At 43.7% G+C, this 23,862-nt stretch overlaps 1 protein-coding gene across 1 annotated transcript in view; it reads left to right on the forward strand.

Annotated features, from left to right (window-relative positions):
• CFAP61 (cilia and flagella associated protein 61) overlaps positions 1-23,862 on the forward strand; it is a gene marked incomplete at both ends in the record, with an annotated part of 286,170 nt that overhangs the window by 132,066 nt on the left and 130,242 nt on the right. The window contains one exon of the mRNA XM_080814415.1: positions 234-368. Coding sequence (XP_080670541.1) covers positions 234-368 — 135 coding nt within the window. The remainder of the gene's footprint in view (positions 1-233; positions 369-23,862) is intronic.

Consider the following 23,862-nt stretch of genomic DNA (forward strand, 5'->3'; position numbering starts at 1 on the left):
TCATTCCCACAGAGATAGTAATGTAATTACTCTCGTAATTATCTTCATTAGTGTCAGGCATTATCTACAATTCATTCCTCTGCTCGAAGAGTCTGTTTGTTTATTTGCTGATTTTTTTCCCCCTCTCCGATTTGGCCGGGTTCAGACTTTTGTATTTGTAAAGCCGCACGCAGGCATCTGTGCAGCACTGCCCTCACGTTCTCTCCCCTAAAACAGAGATTGCTGTCTTTCAGTTCCAGAACTCCTCTGCCCACTCCCTGACATCCGCCCTTCATTACTTGGTTCCCGTGCGGCCACGACGACAGATTGTCTATCCTCTGGAAAAGCTTGGCATCAACGCTCCATCAAAGGCGGTCTCCAAGGATCCGGTGGGTAGCCGGGCGGCAGCAGGCAGGGAGGCGCCGAGCCAAGTCGCGCGGGCGTGGCAGATGGGGTAGCAGTGCCGTCTTCTCGGGAGCAGGCTGCTTCTTAATTACAGGGAGCCTGGAGCTCGTGCCCTTACAGGGGCGCCCTGCCCAGGCCCCCCTGCAGCCCTTTCCCTCAGGTGGTTATTTCACAGAAACCTGAAACAGGCGTGGCCTGATCCCTAGACGACAGACCCCACGGGGACGCTTTATATCTCTGCCCAGGTGGGCGGGAGTCAAACTCCCAACGTATTTCTGTTTTCTTTCTCCTTCCTCAAACGCAGGTTCCCCCTTTCCACTGATGTTTTGTTTGCAAGGCAAAAGTGGGCATTCACAAGTCAGACAAAGCTGACAGAAACAGCAGAGCCGGGTCCTAAGCTGGGTTTGCTTTAACCCCTGTGTGGGGAGTCAGGATGATTAACAGGACCCGATGAGCTGCCCTGGGGTGGCACGGGGCTTAGCCTTAAAATGAACAACCCCGGGATGCGTTTATTACCAGAAGAGAAGAAACCCAAATAGAACCTAGATTGCACTTTCACTGAAAATGCACATGTGTGTGTACACATGGCCGTGTTCAATGAATTAGCTGGAAAAAAAAAAAAAACAAAAACACGATCTTGTCAAGTTGATGTGCATATGTGGGCTTGTAGTATTTGTAGGCACTTCCATTTAAATAAGTTTAAAAAAAAAATTCCCTCGGTGTGCTGACATTTGTCTGTTGTGAGAGAGGAAAGAGGGAAGTGGAAGGTTTAAACTCTCCAAAAGATTAGCCAAGGAGTTGCTCGATACGGTGCTCAAATAAGGAGCCTGGGCAACCCCAGCACTGCAGGAAATATGTCATTCTGCTGCCCCCAGCTCCCAGTCTGCAAATGGGTGCACTGGGTGGGGCGGGGGAGGGGCTCCATCAAGACCCGGCTGAGTGGCACCTGCTCACTGTAACCAAGTCTGCTTAAATCCTGCAATCATCCTTACATTTGTAAAACGGACAATAAATTTATATCTCTTTCCTGATAAGTTCTAAATTTATATTTGAGGAGTGACTAAAAATCAATAGCAGTTCTTTCCTTCCTTAACTCTTTATTATGGAAAAGGTCAAGCATATACCGAAGTAGAGAGAACCAGATAAAGCAGGGCTTCTCATCCTGTCTGTGCTGAGGGACCTTATCCTCTTTTTTTTTTTTTTTAAAGGTACAATCCAACATAGACTGATAGCTTTGTAAAAGGTGAATTCCTTAAGAATGAGTTTAACAACAAAGGAAGACAAAACTCAAGTCCAATTATTTTATTATTAGATCAGACAAAATTACTCTGTCCAATTATTATAAAAGTTGCTGACTGCTTCTCTCCATCTCTCTGCTTACATCTTCCAAGACAAATGACAGTTTGTCAATGGGCACCTGTCTCAGACCCCATGTTGAATAGCACTGAAACGCCCAGATACTTGGCACTGAGCTTCAAAAATGTCCAATTCTTGCAATTCTTGGCCAATTTTGAATCCTCTACACCCCACCCACTTCTCCTTCTTCCTTATCATTTTGAAGCAATTCTCAGATACATATATTTCATCCAGGATCATGGGTAGGTTCTGGGTAGCAGGGCCCAGAGCACTGCAACTTACAGTGTGTCCAACGCTGAAGGTAAGAGTGGCCAGGCCCATCTGGAGGACCTTTGGGGTGGCCACCAGATGGTCTGTTTTCAGATTGGACTCCTTTGGAATGAAAACCAAGACCCACAGGTTTAGCACAAAGAGAGTGCCTTGGGGTCATAGAGGGTGGCTTCTTCTATCACACCCTGAAAGAGCTTCCCTAGAGTCATGGTGACCCCAGGAGAAGGTGCCTTCCTTTCCAAGGATGCAGCTTCTGTGTCAGATCAAGGTAAGGAGGAGAGTTGCTGCCCTTTTGCACTCACTGCTGAGAATCCTTCAAGGATGGACAGACCATATTATTGGGCTAGGAGAAGCCCTCACGGGACTCCATTGCCTTCAGCCCTTCCAAGGAAAGGGAGGAATGCAAAGCTGTCACCTGGTTACCAAGAACAATGTTTTTGTGAGTACCAGGAGCTTCTCCCCACCTCTACCCCCAGGGATCTCCAGAGCCTGGAGCTCCAGGTGGGGATAAAGCCAGAAAAAACATTTTGTTGATTCAAAACAATCTTATCATGACTTCCCAGGTTGGTATGAGTTAAAATCATTACTTACATTTCATAAACTTTTCTGTGATAATCTCAGTGTGCTGTGAGTGCCCTGTAGAGCCCTAGCTCATTTAGAAGGACAGCAGAGATGGATTGTTTAAATCAAGGTCTAGGGAGACAACCACTTACCAGACTGGTGGGGCTGGTGCTTGGTACCTGCCATGTTGTGCCCTGTTGTCTATTGTATCTATGAATTTTGACTTTTGAAGAAACACTTCGGCTGCTACTTATTGTACGCCTCCTGGAGAAGGTTCTAGTAAAGAATTAGATTTAGCAAACATGATTTAGTAAATATTTCAGAAATCTTAAAAGTTTTATCGAGGGGTGCCTGGGCGGCTCAGTGGGTTAATGCCTCTGCCTTCGGCTCAGGTCATGATCTCAGGGTCCTGGGATTGAGCCTTACCTGGGGCTCTCTGCTCAGCAGGGAGCCTGCTTCGCCTCTCTCTCTCTGCCTGCCTCTCTATCGACTTATGATCTCTGTCTGTCAAATCAATAAATAAAATCTTAAAAAAAAAAAAAGTTCTATCGAGGGATTTTCAAGACCATAATCCACATGGGACAGGACTGGATATTCAAAAGTAAAAAAGTAAAAAGGTAAAAATTATATTATTTATAATAATATATAAATATATAATAATATAATAATATATTATAATATTATATATAATATATAATAATTATATTATTTAAAAAATTTTTTTCTTTTCAACATTTTAGTTGGATTTCATGCTTTAGGCTAATTATCTGAGACAAGGGTGAGCCAAATAGAAATTTTCTAGGACGAATTTCTATAGAGTCCTAAGGGCATTGTTTTCTTAGGAGAGCAGTAGTGTTGCAGCCATTGAACTTAGTGAAATTGAGTGACTGTCATTACTAACTGAACTCCTTTTATTTTCCCTTCAAGTTTGCTATACCCCCTAGCAGATGGAGGTTATATGACTCCTTCACCATGTCTGCACATTTCTCTGACTGGGCACTTTCATACCTTTTATCCTACTTAAACCATCTCAGAGTGACCACCCATTCCCTTGCTTTCATGTAGGAAGCCAGTCTTCAAGGGAACAGATCACTCCAGGCATGAGTAATGGGATAGAGAGTGTTTCATCTCGGTGGGTTGCCAATTTGAATCTGGCACAAGCCAGCAGTGATTGAAATTCATCACTGTTGGCAGGGAAATATGTCCCCACCCACCCCAAGGCCCTGGTGGTTTCTGCCTGGTTTGGATGATAGGTGTCCCTGCCATAATACCTCCCCTATCGTCGTATTAATTGACTGCCTGGCCCATATTGGGTCTTAAGAAAGGACCTGGAAAACACATAAATGATTTTCATCACATATTACAGATGTAGGTCTCAAAGATTCATCACAATATCTCCACAGTCAACCAGTGTAGATTCATGGATAAGAGAGAAGGCTTTTTTTCTGACCAAGGCCGTGACCACATGGGCCAGGCTTGGAAGACTCATTTCTCAGCTTGAATTGTCCATCTTGGCCTCACATTGTGAGAATTATTGGGATGGAATTTTTTTTTTTTTTTTTTTTTTTTTGGTAATGAATCAGCACATGGTCCACATGCATGAAAACCACGGTCAGGGAAATACTCAAAATGTGGCTGAATTAATTGAATGGCCATATTAATGAAAGACTGTGGAGCAGTTTGAGCCACACTGACTTTGGGATGGTTCTATTTTCTTTCCTTTCCTGCTCCCACGTAGGCATTCAGAGATAACTGTGACCCCTGCCCTCTGGGACTTCACAGACTAGAGCCAGTGTTAATGTGGGAACTGTTGTGGCTAGTCCAGCCAGGGATGGGAGAGGGCCACACTGGTCCCAGTGTTGAGAGCCAAACTCAGGGGGAGGTCCACACCGGGTCTCCACCATCACTTGGTCAGGAATGCGTTTGTTCTGACACACTGTTTCATTTCAAATGAGTCTTACTTATGATACGAAATACCAGAAAATCTGCTTTGAGCTGAAACAGCTCCTACCCTCACTTCAGTCTCATACATGCTCCCCATCATCCACTTCGGTGTCTTTTGCTCTTCATCTTGGTTTATGGGATCCATAGAATTACGGTGTGAACTCATCTCTTTCTTTTCTTCCCCCCAAAATTTTTGGGACCAAACCAAGCTATTATCTTTCAGATGATGCAGGAATCTCATTTTCAGGGTAATCAATGCCTGTGGTTATTTTTTGTGGTGGGTGGTTTATTACTGATGGTCTTTTAAAGTCTTGACTAATGAATTCTTTGAGGCCTCCATGTTCCCTTTGTCCTTCTACAAAGGAAAATGACGGTTTATTTAACCCCCCCCTCCTTCTCAGAGATAAGTGCTGGCTGGCTTTTTCCTGGTATGTGATCTCTCAAGAAGATGTCACTGACTGGCATTCAGTTACCCTTTGAATTGTCCCTTTTCATCTCGGCTGTTCTTCCCCAGTCCAACAGTAATTACCATCTGATGGACTGTTACTGGATACTGTTTCAGTTGTGCATCTGCTGCCCTAGGAAATTTCATTATTTTCCCAGCACCTGCTAAATTTTCCCCAGCTTGATTGTCCCCCAACCCCTTCTTTAAACTTGGGAACTTTGGCTGCCCATGGTTAGACTCCTTGGGTTGTAGTTGTGGTCAGAGTGTGTGGTGTATTTTGAAATCAGCCCTTTGGCATCTCCTCGATAGAGGTTACTAAAAATACATAGGCGTGTTTTTCAACATCGTATATGCCCTGATCCTCTCAATGTGACCATGGTGATAGGATCTTGAAATGAAATTAACGCACTTTAAATCACGCCCACAAGTCAAGGGTGCTTTTTCAAGCCATTTCTCAGCCATTTGCACTACCTATAGGAAGTGTGTTTGCTCCTATTTATGATGAACCCTTTTCTCTGACATTCTTAGGATAGTTTACAGACATTCCTTCGTGAGCTCTTTTTTCTTCTCCTTCAAACAGTACAAGTTCTGTGGTCATTTCATTCCCGTTCTCTGAACACTATCTAGTTTAGTATTATATGCAGTATACACGTATACAGCAGTATGACTCATGTGCCATCAGTGATTTATTCTCATTATTCTCATAATTCCTTCCTTTTAAAATTACAGAAAAATTACAATAGCAGCGATTTCTCCCAACAGTATTGAGCTCTTACTAAAGGCTTGCCACGAATCATCCCATTTGATGCTCACATCAGCACATGTGAAAAGTCACGGCTACTCCCCTCTTCAGGGTACCTAAAGAAAACAGGCTTGCAGGGAAGGAGGGTAAATGACTTGTCCAAAGACTAATTCATTGGCAGAGCTTCAGATCTGGATGGTTGGCTGCCAGAACTCTACCTTCAACCATCATGACATATATATTCTCTTATCTAAAAAGCAAAAGTGCTGCTGTCACAAGTCATTGTAGGAAGACCAAAACTACAGAAAAAGAAGATGGCTTGACAGAAGACCTTTTGGGATCTCCCAGATCTCTGGCACCAGCTACTTAATCAAAAGGTGACCCACAGATAACTGTCTTTCCCCCAGAGAGGTTTGGATTTTCCTCTTGGCTGAGTCCTTCATTCTTGATTCTGATTCTGGGCCAGCCTGACCCTGGCCGGGCTCGCCTGGGAAGAAACAGATGCACAGGGCCAGGCTGGTGTGCCAGGGTCAATTTTTAGACACCCGCTGATCAGGCTATTGGTACTTCTCTCTCTAGCTTATTGTTGCAAACCTTTTGAAATGAGAGTGGCAGCTGCTGGGAAAGGAGGAAAAAAATTAGGATCCCATACATAGGTTATGTTATGTTATAAATTTCTCGATATTCAGTTCTGTGCTACATGGGGCTTCACAGTGTTCTTAGAAAGTGCTAGAAGAAATGCCCTGGGAAAGTGACTGAAGGTTTGCCTGGGAGGCCAGGGATGGATAGGATATGCTCTAGTGGCATAATTGACAAGCCTGGACATTGTTTAGAAATTGACCTGTGATCGAATGCCAGAATGAGATCTTTGGGGTGTGATAAGCTAAGGCACTGTGAAAAGTAAAGTTACTTCTTAACAATCTCAACATCATCAAAAATCAATCCTACGTCTTATCCTCATTTTCTAGGATAGATATCATAGGACAATCACTGTCTCTCTCTCCCTCTCTGTGTGCCTTCCTCCCTCCCTTTCTCTTTAACAGCTTTATTGAGACATAAGTTATATGCCATATAATTTGCCCATTTAAATTATGAAATTTATTAGTTTTTAGTATATTACACAGTTGGGCAAACAATACCATCTAATTTTAGAACTTTTTTTGTCACCCCAGGAAAGAAAGCCCTTGGTAGCTACCCCCTACCCACCCCTTTCCCCAGCCCTAGGCAACTACTGATTTATTTTCTGTTTCCATGAATCTGCCTACTGTGGACATTTTGTAGAAGTAGAGTTATATGATGTGGCATTTTGGGACTGTCTGCATTCACTTAGCATGTTTATAAGGTTCATCCATTTTCTTGTGTGTATCAGTACTTGATTCCTTTTCTTTAAGATTTTATTTATTTACTTGGGAGAGAGAGATTGAGAGAGCAAGGGAACACAGAGGGAGAGGGAGAAGCAGACCCCTGCTGAGCAGGGAGCCTGATGTGGGACTCAATCCCAGGACCCTGAGATCATGACCTGAGCTGAAGGCAGATGCTTAACCACTGAGCCACCCAGGCGCCCCTACTTGATTCCTTTTTATTGCTGAAGAATACTCTATTATATGTATCAGCTACATTTTACATTTTATTTATCCATTCATCAGTCAATGGACATTTGAGTTGTTTCCATCACATTGCAACGAACATTCCTGCACAGGTTTTTATGTGGCTATATGTTTTTGTTTCTCCTGGGTGTGTATACCTAGGAGTAGGATTGCTCGTTCATATGGTAACTCTATGATCAACATTTTGAAGATCTTCCAAACTGTTTACCCCAGTGACTGCACCATTTTGCACTCTCTCATTCTTGGGTGAGACCCAGCATTCCTGCTAATAAGCAGCCAAGTGCTGGTCCACTCAAGACCGTGGCCAGGCAGTGTACCTAACTCTTCTTTCAGTTCGGAAGTGGGGCTTCTCCACCTCTCCTGGAGAGCATCATTCTTGGTTGACTGTACACCCACAATACTAGCTTCAGTCATTCTGAAAGCAGAATTTTTTCTAAAATCTGATCTCTCCTGATCTTATCTCCCTTGCCTTACCCTCTCTGGCTCATCAGCCTTCTGTAGGCTTCCATGCACAGTTAGAAGAGCTCCAGCAGCAGGAGGAAAAAAAAAAAAAGCCCATCCAAACCACAAGAGAGAAATGGAGAACTTCCTGGTTTTTAAACCACCAGCCTGTCCTTTGTTTGAGTCCACCTTTCCTAGTGTTACCTCTTTTAAAACAGCTCGGAACAGGAAAAAGAAAGAGAGAGAATGAATGAATCCTGGGGCTTTCCTGGATGCTGATCAGGTTCTTGCCACAACCCGGTAGGAAGAAAAAAAAATGCATTCTGTTCCCTGCAGAGCCAGAGTAATGAATACCACAGAGGTCCAGAAGCGCTTCGGGATACATCAGCTGCCTGCTCTCGCTCTGGAGGGCCCCAGCCAAGCCGGGCTCCTGGGTGGACCTGGGCTCCCCAGGGCAGGAACTGGCCTTCACAGCTAAGTGGCTTCTTCACAATCTGCCTTCAGGGAGGAAAAGGCAAGGCAGCACCAACAGGAGGCTTTGCTTTGTGTATTTTTAAATAGCTGGGGATATAAAATGACAAAGGGGACAATTAGCCCTGCAGATGCTGACTCTGACTCAGGAAGTTACTTCTTTTCCTCTTGATTAAAAAAAAAAAAAAATAGGCCGTTACAAAAGCAGTCCATATTTATAGTAGAAATTTTAGGAAAAATCAGTAGAAAGAAAATCCCTACAACCTGCAATCCTCTCTCGCTAGGTTACCTTTGTTAATATTTTGGTGTTTTTACTGTTAGATTATTTTCTGTGTGAAAAAAAAAATACATGGCGATCAAATATGGCGTTTTGAAACACACTTTTTCACTGAATACATTGTGAATGTCTTTGCATGTTACGAAGTATTCCAGAATGTCCCTTTAGTGGTTGCACTTGCCCTGTGACAAACGACCCCCTAACCGTCATGAGTACTTCCTGTGCAGGGCTCTGTGTCAGACACCTGCACGGATCGACTCACAGAAGTCGGGGTGTCATTGTCCCCGATTTGCGGGGGAGCAAACAGGTGAGGAGAGGTTCAGTTATTAGCAGAGCATTAAGCCCAGCAGGACTTGTGGGACTAATAACGAAGCCGCTTGATTTCTGCCTTCTGCTGCTCTGTAAATATGCTCTCTGTGGCCGGGTTCCCTCCCACCCCCCCCACCGTACCCAGGCAGAAAGTGGAAAAGGTCTGTGACTTTTCTGGTCAGTTTTAGGTAACAAAAGTTGCATGGGTCACCCCTCTAAATCATAAAACCTCATCTTCATTCCACGAAATGCCCAGTTTCATTTCCTGTAATAATCAAAACTCCATTTTCCTCTGAAGATTAGAGTTCCTGCTCCCCCTGCGGAAGCCCGTAGCTGGGGAAGGAGGGCAGAGAGGCCCTTTTCTCTCTAACTCACCAAGCCCCCACTTATTTAGCATCTCTTTAGCTTATTATAGTTCGGGGTGTTTTTCTTTAAGCCTGTTAGTTTCTTGTTATTTAGCTATATTCCTGGTCCTTGTGAAACTGGGGGGCCAGGGCAGGGAGGGGCGGCGGCGGTGGCGGGGGGTTCCGCACTTGACTGCTGTTGTCATCGGATGGCTCCACTCTGTGGGCCGGACTCCTCTTCTCATGGCGGGTGCTTGGTTTCCTCAGAGATTCCTGTCACTGGGGACCTCCCACCCCCATACCCTCATGCAGGCAAGAACCCTCTAGCTCTGCAGCCTGAGTCTTAATCTCCCCTCAAGGTGGCCCCCTAGGAAAAACCTCCGATAAAAGTCCACACCTGTCAACAGATGGCCGCTGCAGGCCACCTTCCCTTTGTTGCCCAGCAGCAGCCACCGACATGACGTGCCCTTCAGATCTCTCGGGCAGAAATCACGTAGCAGTCCACTTGGTCCACTAAATGTGGGAACTCATGTGAGGGTCGCTGAGGGCCCCATGCCCCTTTCTTGAGACTTAAAGTGAAAGACGAGGCCATTCCCATGTCTCCTCTTTGGGGTGGAGTGCCATCTGACCCAGAGCAGATCATTGTGGCTCACTGAGGAAATCTCCAGAAGAATCTTCTCTTATATCTATTTTTCTTACCCTTTTGTATTCTTATTGTGAGTGACGGCTTTAAAAGTCATTTAACCAGTACTTGTCCGCCTGCTTTGACATTCTTCACAAGAGGAGCTTCTTTGGAATGTAGCACCCATTGTCTTTGGCCTCTGATGTCCTGTGTGACATAACTTACCCGAGGCCAGACAGCTGCTAGGCGCAGGCTTTGGGACGGCAGCATCCTGGTGCCAGATCCCAAGATTCACCACTGGTGTTGCTAGCCAATTCCCTAATGTTGGTCATTTCAGTCTTTATCCAGATTATATCATTATGAACAATGCTGCCATGTCCATTCTTATTATTTTTGAGGATATTCATCATTATGTCCTTTCAGCAAATTCCTGGAAACTGTTTTGCTAGGTCAAAGGTAAAGCTACTCTTTCTGGAATCAAAAAACATGAAGTTTTAGAATTTAGGAAAATGAAAGTTATGATTCCGTACCTTGAAAAGATCATTTCTCTTTGTAATGGGTTTGCTTTGTCTAAGTACGCCACCAGCATGCAGGAAGCCCTTTTTTATTGTCAGATATAAATGTTTTGAGCCAGATAATGAGGTCTACAAGATGGCAGTGTTCCATTTTCCCATTTTTCTTGGGCTCCACTGAATCTCTCCCTGGAGTCTCCACTCCACCTGAAGGGAGAAGTAATCTCCATCAATTCCAAGTAAATTTTACCATTTAACATTTAAATGGAGTCCATTCAGGAATTTTCCCTCTTTTTTTTTTTTTTCCAGTGGGGAAGACATTACAGTTCTCGAGAGCCCATGAAGCATCTTGGCATCGCAAAGGCATGGAGGGATTGGGGAGCCATGGTCTGGTGCTCAGAACTTCAGCTTGTCCTAACACATCCCTTATTTTGTCATCCAGGTCCCCAGTTGGCCTTTAACTACTTGCAGTGGGGACATTCTCTTCACGGCCTTGAGAACTGTTTGAGTCAGGCATGCTGTTGACTGGAGTGCGCTCTTCCTGTCTGTCTTTCTCAATATATATCCTTCTCCCCAACACCCTGCCCTCTCTTTCTTTCACCCCCTATGCTTCCCTCTCTGGCTCTCTCCCTCCGACCCCCCTCTGGGCTTTGGGAAGCTCATGACCTGCTTCATCCTCTTTCTTGCCCTGACACCGCCCTCAATCATCACCCTTCTCAGAACAGGTGGCAAGGGCGTCCCTGTGAGGCACAGATTGCTCTGCTCCCATATTCCCATGTTCACCAGAAGCTCTGTGAGGATCCGGTCCCTGTCTTCCACTTTCGTGGCTTCAACCAAAGGGAAGGAGAGGCCTGTTCTACACTTGTCTCTCGCTCCCTCCTCTTTTCCTCCCTCTTCCGGGATTGGGACAACAGACTTTGCTATCACCATGTGTTCTTTTGAAATCTGTCGTGTAAGAAGTAAGGCATCAACTCTGACTTCTGATACTCAAAAGTCAGGCTTTTCTGAGACTCAAAAATCTTCTCTCAACCTGCCATGAGTTTTGAAAAGAACTGACCTACTCACTCTTCTGCGGCTGTCTGTCCAATGGCTGGTGTCCCCTGACTGCTGCCTGAAGGGTCAGGAGAAGTCATGAGTCAACAGGGACAGGAATGAAATACCTCTGTTAATGTTCAGTAGTACTCCTCCATGATGATAACAATAATATACACACAGATTGCAGACCAAGAAGGCCCTGTGGGGCTGGCCCACTCCCTCTGGCCAATGGAGGAATTAGAAAAACATAGCTCCATTCATTATGAAGCGATTTTGGGTCCATGGATGCACATATTATAAATCTAACTTTTAGGTCTTTTCATGAAAGCTTTTAGATGTTGTATCTTGTTAATAAATTCTAGTTTAAAAAGGAAAAAAATAGGAGAGAGAGAGAGAGAAACCAAGACTCAGACTCTTAACTACAGAGAACAAACTGATGGTTACCAGAGGAGAAGGGGGTCGGGGAAGGGGGGAAATAGTGGATGGGAATTAAAGAGTATGCTTGTCCAGATGATAATAAGTAAAATGATTTTAAAAATAAATAAATTCTTGTTTTAAAAAGTAAGATACACTTTCTTGGAAGATGCGAAAGTCTAGGGAAACAGACAAGCCAGCCAGGAACCTAGAGAGGTCATACATTCCCATGGAGCTCAGGCGGATTTGAAGTTTTCTACAATTTAGTAATTTTCATAAAGCCTTCTGAGTTCAGTTGTCCTCATTTACACACTCACCAACTCTGAAGGGAAAGTGACATTTGCCCCATTTGGAGGCAAGGGAGTAAGTGCGCCTTGCAAGCCAAAGTGCTGGCTACCCTCCTGCCCGCTCTGGCCTGCCCCCTGCTGCCTCAGCCCCGGGAACCCCGCCGTGCCTGCTCCCGGCACGTTGCCCCCATCCCAGGGGCAGCTCCAAGTCCTCTGCCTTCCATTCTCACACTGCCGCCTTTCTCTGGGGTCGAAGCTCTTTAAGGAAAAATAAAAACCATGTCTGTTGCCTCCAGACCATTAAGCTGAGTCAAGATTACTGACGTCACGATCTCCATGGTAACCAACTTAATAAGCAAGAAAGAAAACAAAAAGGGCAGCTTAAAAACAGGAGAAAAAAAGAGAGAGAGATAGAATAAATAGGTATGGAAGGAGCGTGGGAGCCGTAAAGGTTTTTTATTGCTACTTGTTGGAGATCGCAAACATGAGTCGACAACAGCACGGGCAGGCCCCAGCCGTTCCGGAGGTTGAAACCCCTGGTAATAAACGTAAATTACATCCTATACCCTTGCTCCTACTTCTCACACTCTTCAGTCGTGTCCCAGCTTTTGTTTGTTCTGTTTTTGTAATACAATTCAGTGCGTTGAAATGATCACCATGGTAGTCGTTATAATCAAGGTTTTTATGGCAGTTAATGTGTTTGACCGAAAGGAGCCACACTGCTAGGGAGCCAGTCTGGGACAGTGCTCTCCCGTCACCCTGGTAAAGCTCCTCTGGCCGAAACCGTCCCCGTTGTCACTTCCATTCACTGACCCTCAGTAAGATGTTCCAGTGAAACCAGAGGTGATTATTGATTTTAAAAATTGAACCACGCACTTTCTTTTCTTTTCTTTTGCCTTTTCTTTCCTTCCCTTCCCTTCTCCTTCCTTCCTCCCTCCCTCTCTCCCTTCCTTTCTCTCTCTCTCTCTTTCTTTCTCTCTTCTCCACACCCAGCATGGAGCCCAACAGGGGACTTGAACTCACAACCCTGAGATCAAGACCTGAGCTGAAATCAAGAGTCAGACGCTTAACCAACTGAGCCACCCAGGCATCCCCAGGCATTCTCTATCACAAGTTTTAATTTGTGAGCTGGTCATAAATGATGTCTGATAGTGTCCCATGGAAGTATATATAATTGGCCACTATTTTAATTAGTTTACTAGACAGCCTCCCTCTGTACACACTGGGTCTGGAATCACCCTGTGTTGGTAGGACCCCAACTAGTGGCCCCCTGGGCCATGTGACTTCTAACAGTTCACCCCTCCCTTTGTGTCATCAATAGGGGGATAGACATGCAGACAGATACACACCTGTGTGATCTGATTCACTCCAAAGGCAGGGGCAAATGCCAGACTCTGAAGGCATTTGGGTAGCTAGATTCAACTCTACACCCAGTGCCCTGTCCATGACCTTGGTTCGTCACCCCTTTTATCTTGTCAGGTATAGGCACCTGACTCTATTCTTCATGGGGATTTTCCTACCATCTCCCCTCTCCCTATGTGTTTTGCTGTGCTGGGGCTTTTTGTTCTGGAGGATGCTGTCTAGGGCCCAGGAACGCTTGGATCCTCTCAGGGCAGCCAGACTGAGATCCAGGTTCCCTTGGGCATGAAGTGAGACAGGACATGAGTGGCTTGCCTTCTGGTGACCTGCCCCACTGGAAGACAACCCGCCAAGGCCAAATTCCAAAAGAATCTCCAGGCCCTAAGTATCCAAATGCATCTGTTTATTTTGTTCTGGTTAATTAGGGATTTATTTCAACTATATAAAAATATACATGCATATAAGAAAAGCAGGAAAGAAATACATACAAACAAAAATAGTTATGCTGGTGTTAGAGGGAAACTTTTTGTAAAGACTTCATTTATTTATTTGCCAGAGAGAGAGAGAGCATGAGACAGCATGAGAGTACAGGCAGGGGGAGCGGCAGGCAGAGAGAGAAGCAGGCTCCCCGCTGAGCAAGGAGCACGATTTGGGACTCGATCCCAGGACCCTAGGAACATGCATGACTTGAACTGAAGGCAGATGCTTAACCGACAGCCACCCAGGTGCCCCAGTGTTAGAGGGAATTTAAAAAAAAAAAAAAAAACAGCTCTGAATATCATCTTTTGCAAAATAAAACATAGAAAAACATTAAATAATTCAATGAAACCGTTCAATTGGTTTCATTATATTTTTCTGCAAATAAAAAAAGAAAGCCTGGGAGGGGATAGAAGATGAGAGGTGGGGGAGTGGGGTCAGGAAAACCGCTCTGGTAAAGGTCGTTTAAGGAAAGACCTGACCTGAGGGGTAGAGGGGTGGTGTGGGGGCCAGGAGGAAGGAGCTGATTTCCCTTCTTCATACCTGTCTGAAACCTAGGCGGTCCCAGGACCTGCCCCTTGCCTGCACGTGAGGACCTCCTCCACCTGGGCACATTGGGTGCCCAATGACAGCACTGAAGCTTTGCCTTTGATTTCAGTTATTTTTTTTAAGATTATTTATTTTGTTTGTTTGTTTGTCACAGAGAGAGAGAGAGAGCACAAGCAGGCAGAGTGGCAGGCAGAGGCTGAGGGAGAAGCAGGCTCCCTGCCGAGCAAGGAGCCTGATGTGGGACTCAAATCCCAGGATGGTGGGATCATGACCTGAGCTGAAGGCAGCCATTTAACCGACTGAGCCATCCAGGCGTCCCGATTTCAGTTGTTTATTTTTTTAAGATGGTATTTATTTATTTGACACAGAGAGAGAGATCATGAGTAGGCAGAGAGGCAGGCAGAGAGAGAGGAGGAAGCAGTCTCCCTGCCAAGCAGAGAGCCCGGCATGTGGCTTGATCCCAGGACCCTGAGATCATGACCTGAGCCCAAGCCCGAGGTTCAACAGGTGGCCTTCACAGTTATTTTAAATGAATTGCATGCCACAAGCCCAACAGATGCAGTTAAACGTTTCAGATTTTGTACTTAAACCTTCCTTTTTTTGTTAACCTCTCATAGCTTGATCAAAGCACTACCAGAGCTGTGTGGAGTTGTAACGCCCCTTGAAGCAGTGACTTCTGTTTTTTAATAAAGGGTAAAAAAGACCAACAACAACAACAACCCAACTCAGATAAGAGTTCAGAATTTCAGGTATCCAAATGATTGGAAAAGGTTAAATATTTTCCCTAGATGGCAGTTGGCCTCCTAGGAATTCCTGGGGAGGGCATTGTATCTGTTTAAGAAAAAATGACAAAGTAACTGCTATTTTGAAGGCTTTCCTTGACAGATGTGTAGAGTATAGAAATCTATGTATTATTAAGATTTTTTTTTTTTTTTTTTTTATTTATTTATTTGACAGACAGAGATCGCAAGCAGGCAGAGAGACAGGCAGAGAGACAGGCAGAGAGGGGGTGGGGGTGGGGGGAAGCAGGTTCCCTGATGAGCAGAGAGCCCGATGCGGGGCCCGATCCCAGGACCCTGGGACCATGACCTGAGCCGAAGGCAGAGGCTTAACCCACTGAGCCACCCAGGTGCCCCGAAATCTATGTATTATTAAATAATTCTTTATAATATGCCCAAGAATAAGCAATTTGTAAGCCTGTTTACATTCTCGCCATCTGGGTGCATTCTGTCACCCATCTGTTTCATGTAATTATGTAATTATCAATATAAGGAAAGAATAGGTGATATAATTAACAAGAAAAACCGATCCACACTGAAGAGTAAAAATGACATGCATCTGTTGAATTGCTTTTTGTTTCTCTTCCTTCATTGTTAACTGTTTTTTCATTTCACAGTTGCATTCAGGCTGTCGGCTTGTATCACACCCACAGGAGAGCTGTTTTTGCCCTGGTGTGCTCTCGCATGCTCTCTCTCTGTCTGTCTGTCTCTCACACACACACATATGAACACACACAGAGTGATTAATAAAGTATCGGGGAGCTGACATGACTTTGAAAGAAATGAGCAAGGTCTTCTTGGTATTATTCATTGATTCTCTACCACTGGGAGAGCCCTGATCGTCATTTCCAGAACACATAATATGACAGCTAGAACTCTAGGAAATATTTAAATTAATTAGTGACAGATGGAAGGGCCAGGCCGGGGTGTGTGGCCCTCACACAGGATATTGGATAGAGAAACCGCTTTAGAAGAATTCCCCTGCTTGGTACTTTTAATGTCAAGGCTCAAGCAGTACGTGTTATTTCATGATAGTACAAGAATCCCAGTGGATTGGCTTAACTTCTGCCCAATCCCACTAGTTAGTCATGCGAGTCGTTCTATCATGTAATGGATGAAAATGATGATGGCTCCCTGGTATTTATGGACGGCAATGCAGAGCACGTGGCCACCCACTCCTGTGTCTGCTCGGACTGGGCTCAGATGCTCTCCCTCCGTGACATGGGACGAGGAGAGGGGTGCACATGTGTGTATTCGTGGTGGGCATTGCAGGGATCTCTCCACTCCTGCTCTCCAGAGGATGGATGTTCCCCATAGGAGTTCTCCCCAACAATTGAGGAAGCCCTCACCTTGACCAGACCTTAGATTTCAGTTCTAAGGCACACAAAGAGGGGCAACCCCCTGACCCATTTAGATGATAGTCCTTACCGGAAATGAAGGCATTGAAATCTCCACATTTCCTTCCATTCATTCAAGATCAGGAGCAGGCCTCCTGATGTGCTGTGCAGACCATCTTGCCCCTCCTTCCAGGGGTAACCCTCCCAGGGCTCTCTCCCCTGCTCCGTGTTCCGGGTGTGTGCATGGGAAGGGAAGGGAAATCCCAGAGCTGGGGGCCCATAAAAACTGCAGAATAACTCTCACCAAGGAGCTAAGCCTCACTCACAAGCTGAGCTAGAAATCTCTAATTCAATCATTTCTTGACTTCTGCCTAAAGCTATGTTTTTAAAAACAGTGCCGTGCACCAAACGTAAAGCTGGCTGTGCTTCCCCTCCTAGGTGAGCATTTCACGTATTAAGATGGTGGTGGTTTAACAACCTCTCCTCCTCATTGCGTCCTGTGATGGAGTCTCTTGGGCACAATGGCTCAGGCCAGGCCTGGCTTGCTGGTTGACCTCCCATCCCGGGAGGCTTGTATAGGGGCAGTCACTGACTTCCCACCTCCATCCGCTGTTCCGTGATAAGGAAGAAAATAAATAACTAGTTCCCACCTAGGTTCCTCTCTGTTGCTTTGAAGAGTTTTCTTTGATATATTCTCCATAAAGCAAATAACCATCCTCCATTCTATTTGTATTTTGAATTATTACTTCTGTGGATTTTTTTCTAAGCCATGGATTCCCAATGAACAAATACATAAGAGAAAATCATTAGGCCCCCCGTAGGGAGAGTATTTTAAAGGAGTAAGTAATAGGGACAAATGTGGCTAGATTTCTCAGGGGATTTGGCGGGTTTTGACTTAATACTACTTATTTCCTTAATTCAAAGTTAAAATGATTTAATTGCAGCCATACTGACTAATCCATCAAGGATTTTAAAAGGAAGAATGCCATCTAATTCCTAAAGAACCTTTCTTGTGTCATTTCTAGTTTCGAAAAGGTTTTAACAATGATTTCTTTCAAGAAACATTTCAGCTTATATTTTTTAGTCTTTTTTTTTTTTAACAAAAGAGCATGGGGTGGTGGTTCCTCATGAGAAAATTGTTGTAGAAGAGGTATTTACATATATATCATATTCAGCTAAAAAATTCAAAATGAAAAAAATCCTTGTCTTTTATACCAAACCCTATTAAAAATCATTAAAGCTTAGACTAAGTGGTTTTCACTTAACCCTCCAAAGTGGCATTAATTTTTCAAGTGGTAACTGTTGCTGAAGATGCTATTGTGCCCGTGTGATAAATGTTTAATGATTTGGTAGTACATGCATGGCTTAAAATCCATTATTTATTGCACCTTCGCTTGCCTGGCAAAGGTGATGATTTTATAGCCCCAGCAGTCATGCAAACACATTTATACCAAACCGATGACTGATAATAAATTTCCTTACTGTAAATGTCAGTGGGTTTCATGTGTTGCTGCCATTACATCTTGTTTGGAAGCCGAACGCTACACAGTTATGGGAGGCGCCAGATGGTGTCATTAACACGAACGCTGGGACTGTTTACCGCTGACGTGCATGTGAGAAATTAAAAGGGCGGGCCTGTCTTTGCACTGAAGCATGATGTCAGCGGTGCTCAGGTGTAAAGACAGGGCAATATGCTTGCCTATTCCCTTCCATCCCACCAAGAGGGATTTTAGGGGATTTCTTTTTGAAAATAGTTTTGTGTTTGGATATAGAACAAGGTGAAGCAAAGGGGAAACTTCTCCTGAGGACTCCTGCTTGATTTTGTGCATGTGGGGGTCTCAAGCACCCTGAAAGTCACACCTGCCATCCCATAGGTGGTTCCCACATCAGTGGCAAGCCAGCTTCTCTTCCAGGCATGGCAAGGCCTTTTGTACTAATTAATTATAGCGGGATTGTTGTTGTTGTTGTTGTTGTTGGTGGTGGTGGTGGTGGTGGTGGGGTGTGTGTGTGTGTGTGTGTGTTGTAATTTCAGATATTTAAATGCATATTTTGGAAAATTTCTGTTGAGAGCATGGAATTAGCATTTCTAAAAAGTGTTCAAAATCATTAGGAATTGATTCAAAGAATGAGGAGAAGAAGGAAAGTGAAAATTTTCTGAACTAATTTCTTCCATGCAATGGGCTCATCTGTTCATAAGAATTAGCAGTGGGATCAAGACCTTGACTTTCCCTGCTCCAATGTGAAGCATCTGAATGACTGAAATTAGCCTCCCGTGTTTGATTAAAATGTATCTCTGTGTTAATTGGGCAGTGGCCACTCCCATTTATTGTTTGTCAGTTTCTTCCTGTGGGGGTTTCTGCTTAGCTCCCTTCTTTTCAATTTCAAAAGAAGCTGGTTTGTTGTCTTCCTTCCTCTTGAACCCATTGATTCTGACCAAATTCCTTTGAACTTTGTTTTTAGCCTTAGCATTCTCCATAGGAATTTGCAGAAAGGCTTCTTCTCTCCAAACAATCATTGTGCATTGCTTTCACAAAAAAGCCCAGAGAAACTTTTGGTGTGTAGAGTTTTCAAGTCATGTGAAAAAGAATACAAACCATTGTTTGCATTGAGTTGAAAGAGATAGACTTAATTCCTTCAGACAAACAGAGGGACAATTGGAAGTCAACAGGAATAATGAGCCTAATTGAAAGACTGGTGCGCTTGAAGTGCACACCTTCCAAATGAAAAAGAGAGTCAGGCGTTTTAGCTTGCTCCCAGAACATGCAAGCATGTTGAAAATCACCGGGGGTGAAAATAAATAGTAGGGAGACAGTGCGACTGAAAAGCTGTATCTGGGAATAGCACTCAGTTGGACAGAGGTGCTCAGGAAAATTACTTCTTTTCCTCCATGGTTGTCATTTTCCTAACAAATCAACGAGAGGTCTAAACCAGCAGTGCAAATAGTCACGTATGTGACCTGAGCAAACAGCCTCTCCCCTAGGAGAATGGAAAGTTCTCATCTTATTCTGTGCCCAGAGGTGGGAGATGGCAGCACCAACACAGCTGGTTGTGGGTTTTCTCTCCCAACCTTCTCTCTTGATCTCTCCTCCTCCTCTCCCTCCCCCTTCTGTGTCCAGCTCACCTCCTGGATTGCCCAGGCAGAACCATTCTGCCTTCTCATGACAGCCTCTGAAAATGCATTTATAGAGACTGATCTGTATTTCAGTGGGAGGTGTCACCCTTCTAGACCCTTTTTCCTGGCTTTTCCCTCTCATCCAGAAAGTTCTCTCCCTTGCCCATCTGAACATTTATTGATCCTTCTAAATCCAGCTCAGTTGGCGCTTTTTCCAGAAAGACTTCCTTGCCATCCCAGATCACCCAAACATCAGCTCTTTCCAGAAATGCCTAGCTCTGCAAAGCCTTTGCTACCAACCCACAGTATCATGAACTAAAGGAATGTGTGTTCTTTTGATCCACTAAATTTTGGATTGGTTTGTTACATAGCAATAGGTTCCTGACACACTCCCCTTATCACTGCATTTTATGTACTGTATTTTACTTGTTTATAGGTCTGTCACCTGACTTATTGCTAATTAAAGATGGGAACCATGCTTCATTCTTAGCTCAGCACATAGACCAATGTTTGGCACATGGTAGATGCTCAAGATTTATTTGTTTGGTTGACATTGTTGCATTAAGCTCTGTATTAAAGTTTTGATGGCAGAATTTCTGGCATCAGAGTACTGAATGAGTTTATCCTGATGCCCCGAGAATCATCCCATATATTCAACTGCCTTCTCCAACAAGTTAGACTAGCTTTGTTGCTAGAATATTGATTTCATTCAAACACTTTTTCCAGGTACTTCTCTGACTGGGGACAAGACACTGTGACATTGTAGCTCTCTGCTATGTATTTGTCAGTTGTTTCTGTAGAAATAAGGGCAGATTCCAGTCTACTTCTAGGATATTAAGTGCAAAATACTGTCAAGCATTTCAACTGTTTGGGCGTCCCTGATAAACCTCATGTCCCACCCTTTATGATGTGGGATGGAAAGAGAAGGATGGCCTGAAAGCCTATTTCTTTAAGCAAACAGTATTCAGACAGATGATATACCATACATTCTCTATAAACCTTACTCTTACTTTTTTAGACAAGGAAAATAACCAATGATATAGCTGCTTCTTCTTCTTTCTTTTTTGAAATTAACAAAAATCTCAAAGTAAACTTATCACATATTATTTCATATATTTCTCTGACTCCTTACATAATTATTAAGATATTCAGAGTCAAATTCTGTATTGTAAACACATACATACATGCATTTTTCATTTCATGCCTGAAGAGCCATTTTTATTTTCAGATACTTGTAGGAGAATGCCATCTTTTCAGAAGGGCATAGTTTAACAGGAAGAGTGTCTTCCATCACTTTTGAATTTGAGTGTTTGCAAAACCTTTGAGGCCATAACTTCATTTCATTTGCTCACACACAGGTCTTTCATGGGGATATAGAAATTGAGAATGATTAAGCAGCAAGGAAGCTTTTCAGGAGCTACATGTGTAATGTATTAGTAATTTGTGCTTTGAGAACAATACAAAGTCAGGTCGTTGATCCCACAAACCATTTCCCTGCCATGGATTTGCTTTTCCCCGCGAGTTCTCACTAGAGAAGTCATTTCTTCAGTTTGTGCATGACACTGTACTGAAGATGATACGTGGAGTGCGGAGTAGCTAGAAACATGCCAGGCAAGATTCAATTAGTGTGATGCAGAGGCTCCAAGGACATTTCTAAATGCTTGCCTCATGGTAGGAAGGGAGGGACGTGGAGCCATTCAAGGTTATCTTGGTACACGTGCCAGCATGTCCGACATTGGGGATCAGTGAATCTGTGTCTCTGAAAAGTCAACAGGAGATCTCCCTTGCCAATGCTCATATATGCATCAAAGCAATCATACTTCTAGTGATTTTATGAGTGGCTTGTTCAGAGTGGTTTCTTAATTGAAAACAAGTGAGTTAATCACTGTATCAAATCTAAGGCACCATCATTTATAAGGTGTACCTTTATTTTATGTACCAGGAAGAAAAAAAGGTGGCAAATTAAGCCACGAAACAATGTTTTAATGGGAGTCCTGGATAGAATATGAATCAGCCATGCAAGTCTTATTGCTTTGAAATTTCTTTCACCTATTCCGAAAGGAGAAGCAATTTACATTCCCTTCGATGGCACTGTTTCCTATGTGATGCGAATAAAACTTTTGCATGTGTCTCAGCAACAAAATGTAACGCAGGTACCTACTTGTGGGCATCTGTCATCTTTTATTTGCTCCTATAAAGAACTTGATTGTTGCATTGCAAGAAAATATGGAATTAAGGCTATTCCTCCAATGACTAATATTTGCTTCACTAATATCAAATTTGCACCCTGCTGTTCAGTTTCTGAGCCTTTATGGGAACACAACAAGTGTTCATTTTAATGCCAAATCATGCTGTAATCTTTCTGAAAACATTGTCAGTAGCAGTTAAACTCCACACATGTTGTATGCATAATACAGAGAACTCTCCAGAAGTGATGTCAATGACTAGCCATGACCAAGCCACCCACACTCAGGAAAGGAATTGTGTCACTGCTGCTGCCCAGCTGACTGCAATGGTTAAAATGATATTGACTGTGAGGTTGATTTCAGGGATGCCAACGCGTAAGAAAAATGCACATCCTAGAATTGATGCAATCCAGTGACGTCACTCAACTCAACTTCCCACTTTTTTTTTTTTCCTGTATAAGTGTGTAAGAATGGTCACAAGTTAGGGTCAGAGGGTGGCCACAATTTTAACTTTTTATCATGTTTGCAAAATAGTGATAATATCCAGGTGAGGAATAAGAGTGTATGAAGGATCAGTACAGGAGGAGTAGATAAAAGAAACATAAGAAAAATGCAAGTTGAATAAATTTACCCTGTGAATTATAGTGGCTTCAGGAACTATGGCAAAGACCACTAGTAGCCCCCAATGGCCATTCCTCCCTTTAGTCTTACTAATGGAACCTCAATTTTATTCAAGGCAGCAATGCACCTGATTAGGATTATTTCCCACTCTCCCTTACGTTTGACTTGACTGTGTGACTCAGAGTTGGCCACCAAGATGGAGGTAGAAATAGTTGAAATGGGAATTCTGAGAAGGCTGTGTAAAGGGAGGAAGCCTCCTTTTTTCTTCTTTCCTCCCTCCTTTCTGCTGCCTGGAATGAGGGTATAACGTCTGATCTCCAGCAGCCATCCTGGGCCATCTGTGAGGATGGAAGCCTTGCACTGGGATGGGAAATTAGGCAGGGAGAAGTCTGGGTCTTTGATAAGTTTATGGCACCTGCTTCAATAACTCTGGACTATACTTATTTCCAGATTTCCTTTGCATAAAAGAGAAATTATCTTCCATCCTGTTTAAGCTACCGTTTTCTGTTTCAGCTGGGTTTTCTGTTGTATGCAGTCAAGCCCAACCCTAACTTATGTAGGAATCTTCTTTCTTCTGCTAGGATTCAGTCTCTGTGGGAGTATGCCACAAGAAATCTATTAAACTCCCACTATTTGCCCAGGATGATGGGGAAAATGTAAAGGAATTAAAGGCTTATGGTTCTTGAAATAACAATTCTTCGTGGGTATATGTTACTAATAAATCTGCCAAGGCAAAACAGTAGCGCTTCATTCACCTCCTATTTTGTGAGCACCTAGAGTGTACCTGGAGCAGATCCTGCACTAACCACAGCCCACCCTGCCCACGTGGCACAATTTGGGGTATGCTCTTCTCATGTAATGAATGCAAGCCAGAAAGTGTCCTTGGCTCATCATTGCCCTCAGCAGATACCATAGGCTGAACAGCTCACATTTTTTCTGGAGTGCTGGGGCTGCGAAAAGTATTGGGAAAGTTAAGAGAATCCTTCATAAAGCAAGGCTCAAAATCATAGCCTCTTCTTCCCAGCCTCCTCCTGCCTTCCCAGGACAGCGGCCTTGGTGTTCCTATCAGACTCTTGAACACTTGTAATGATTTTAACAGAAAGGCTGGCTTTTCAAAATTTTATTTTTTATCTGTGGAAGTGATTTCTAACTTATTAGTTCTCTTTTACATGTCTGTACTTCTCTACCCCTTCTTTATTTGGTAAGGATTGCCATACTTTGCCCCAAAGAGCTCAACTTGTGAACTTGGGACTTCGAAACTAACACGGATATCAATCTGTCATTTGTTTTGATCCAATTGGGAAACAGAGGGCCTCTCAAAAAGCAAAGAGAATGGAGAAGCATAAGGGAAAAATTACATTTATAAAGCAAAAGTGGGCTTATTAAGAATTTCAGAAATTCTACTCCTAATGGCTTTGAAT

This window comes from Martes martes, assembly GCF_963455335.1.
Source record: "Martes martes genome assembly, chromosome: 9".
NCBI classification, from domain to species: domain Eukaryota; kingdom Metazoa; phylum Chordata; class Mammalia; order Carnivora; family Mustelidae; genus Martes; species Martes martes.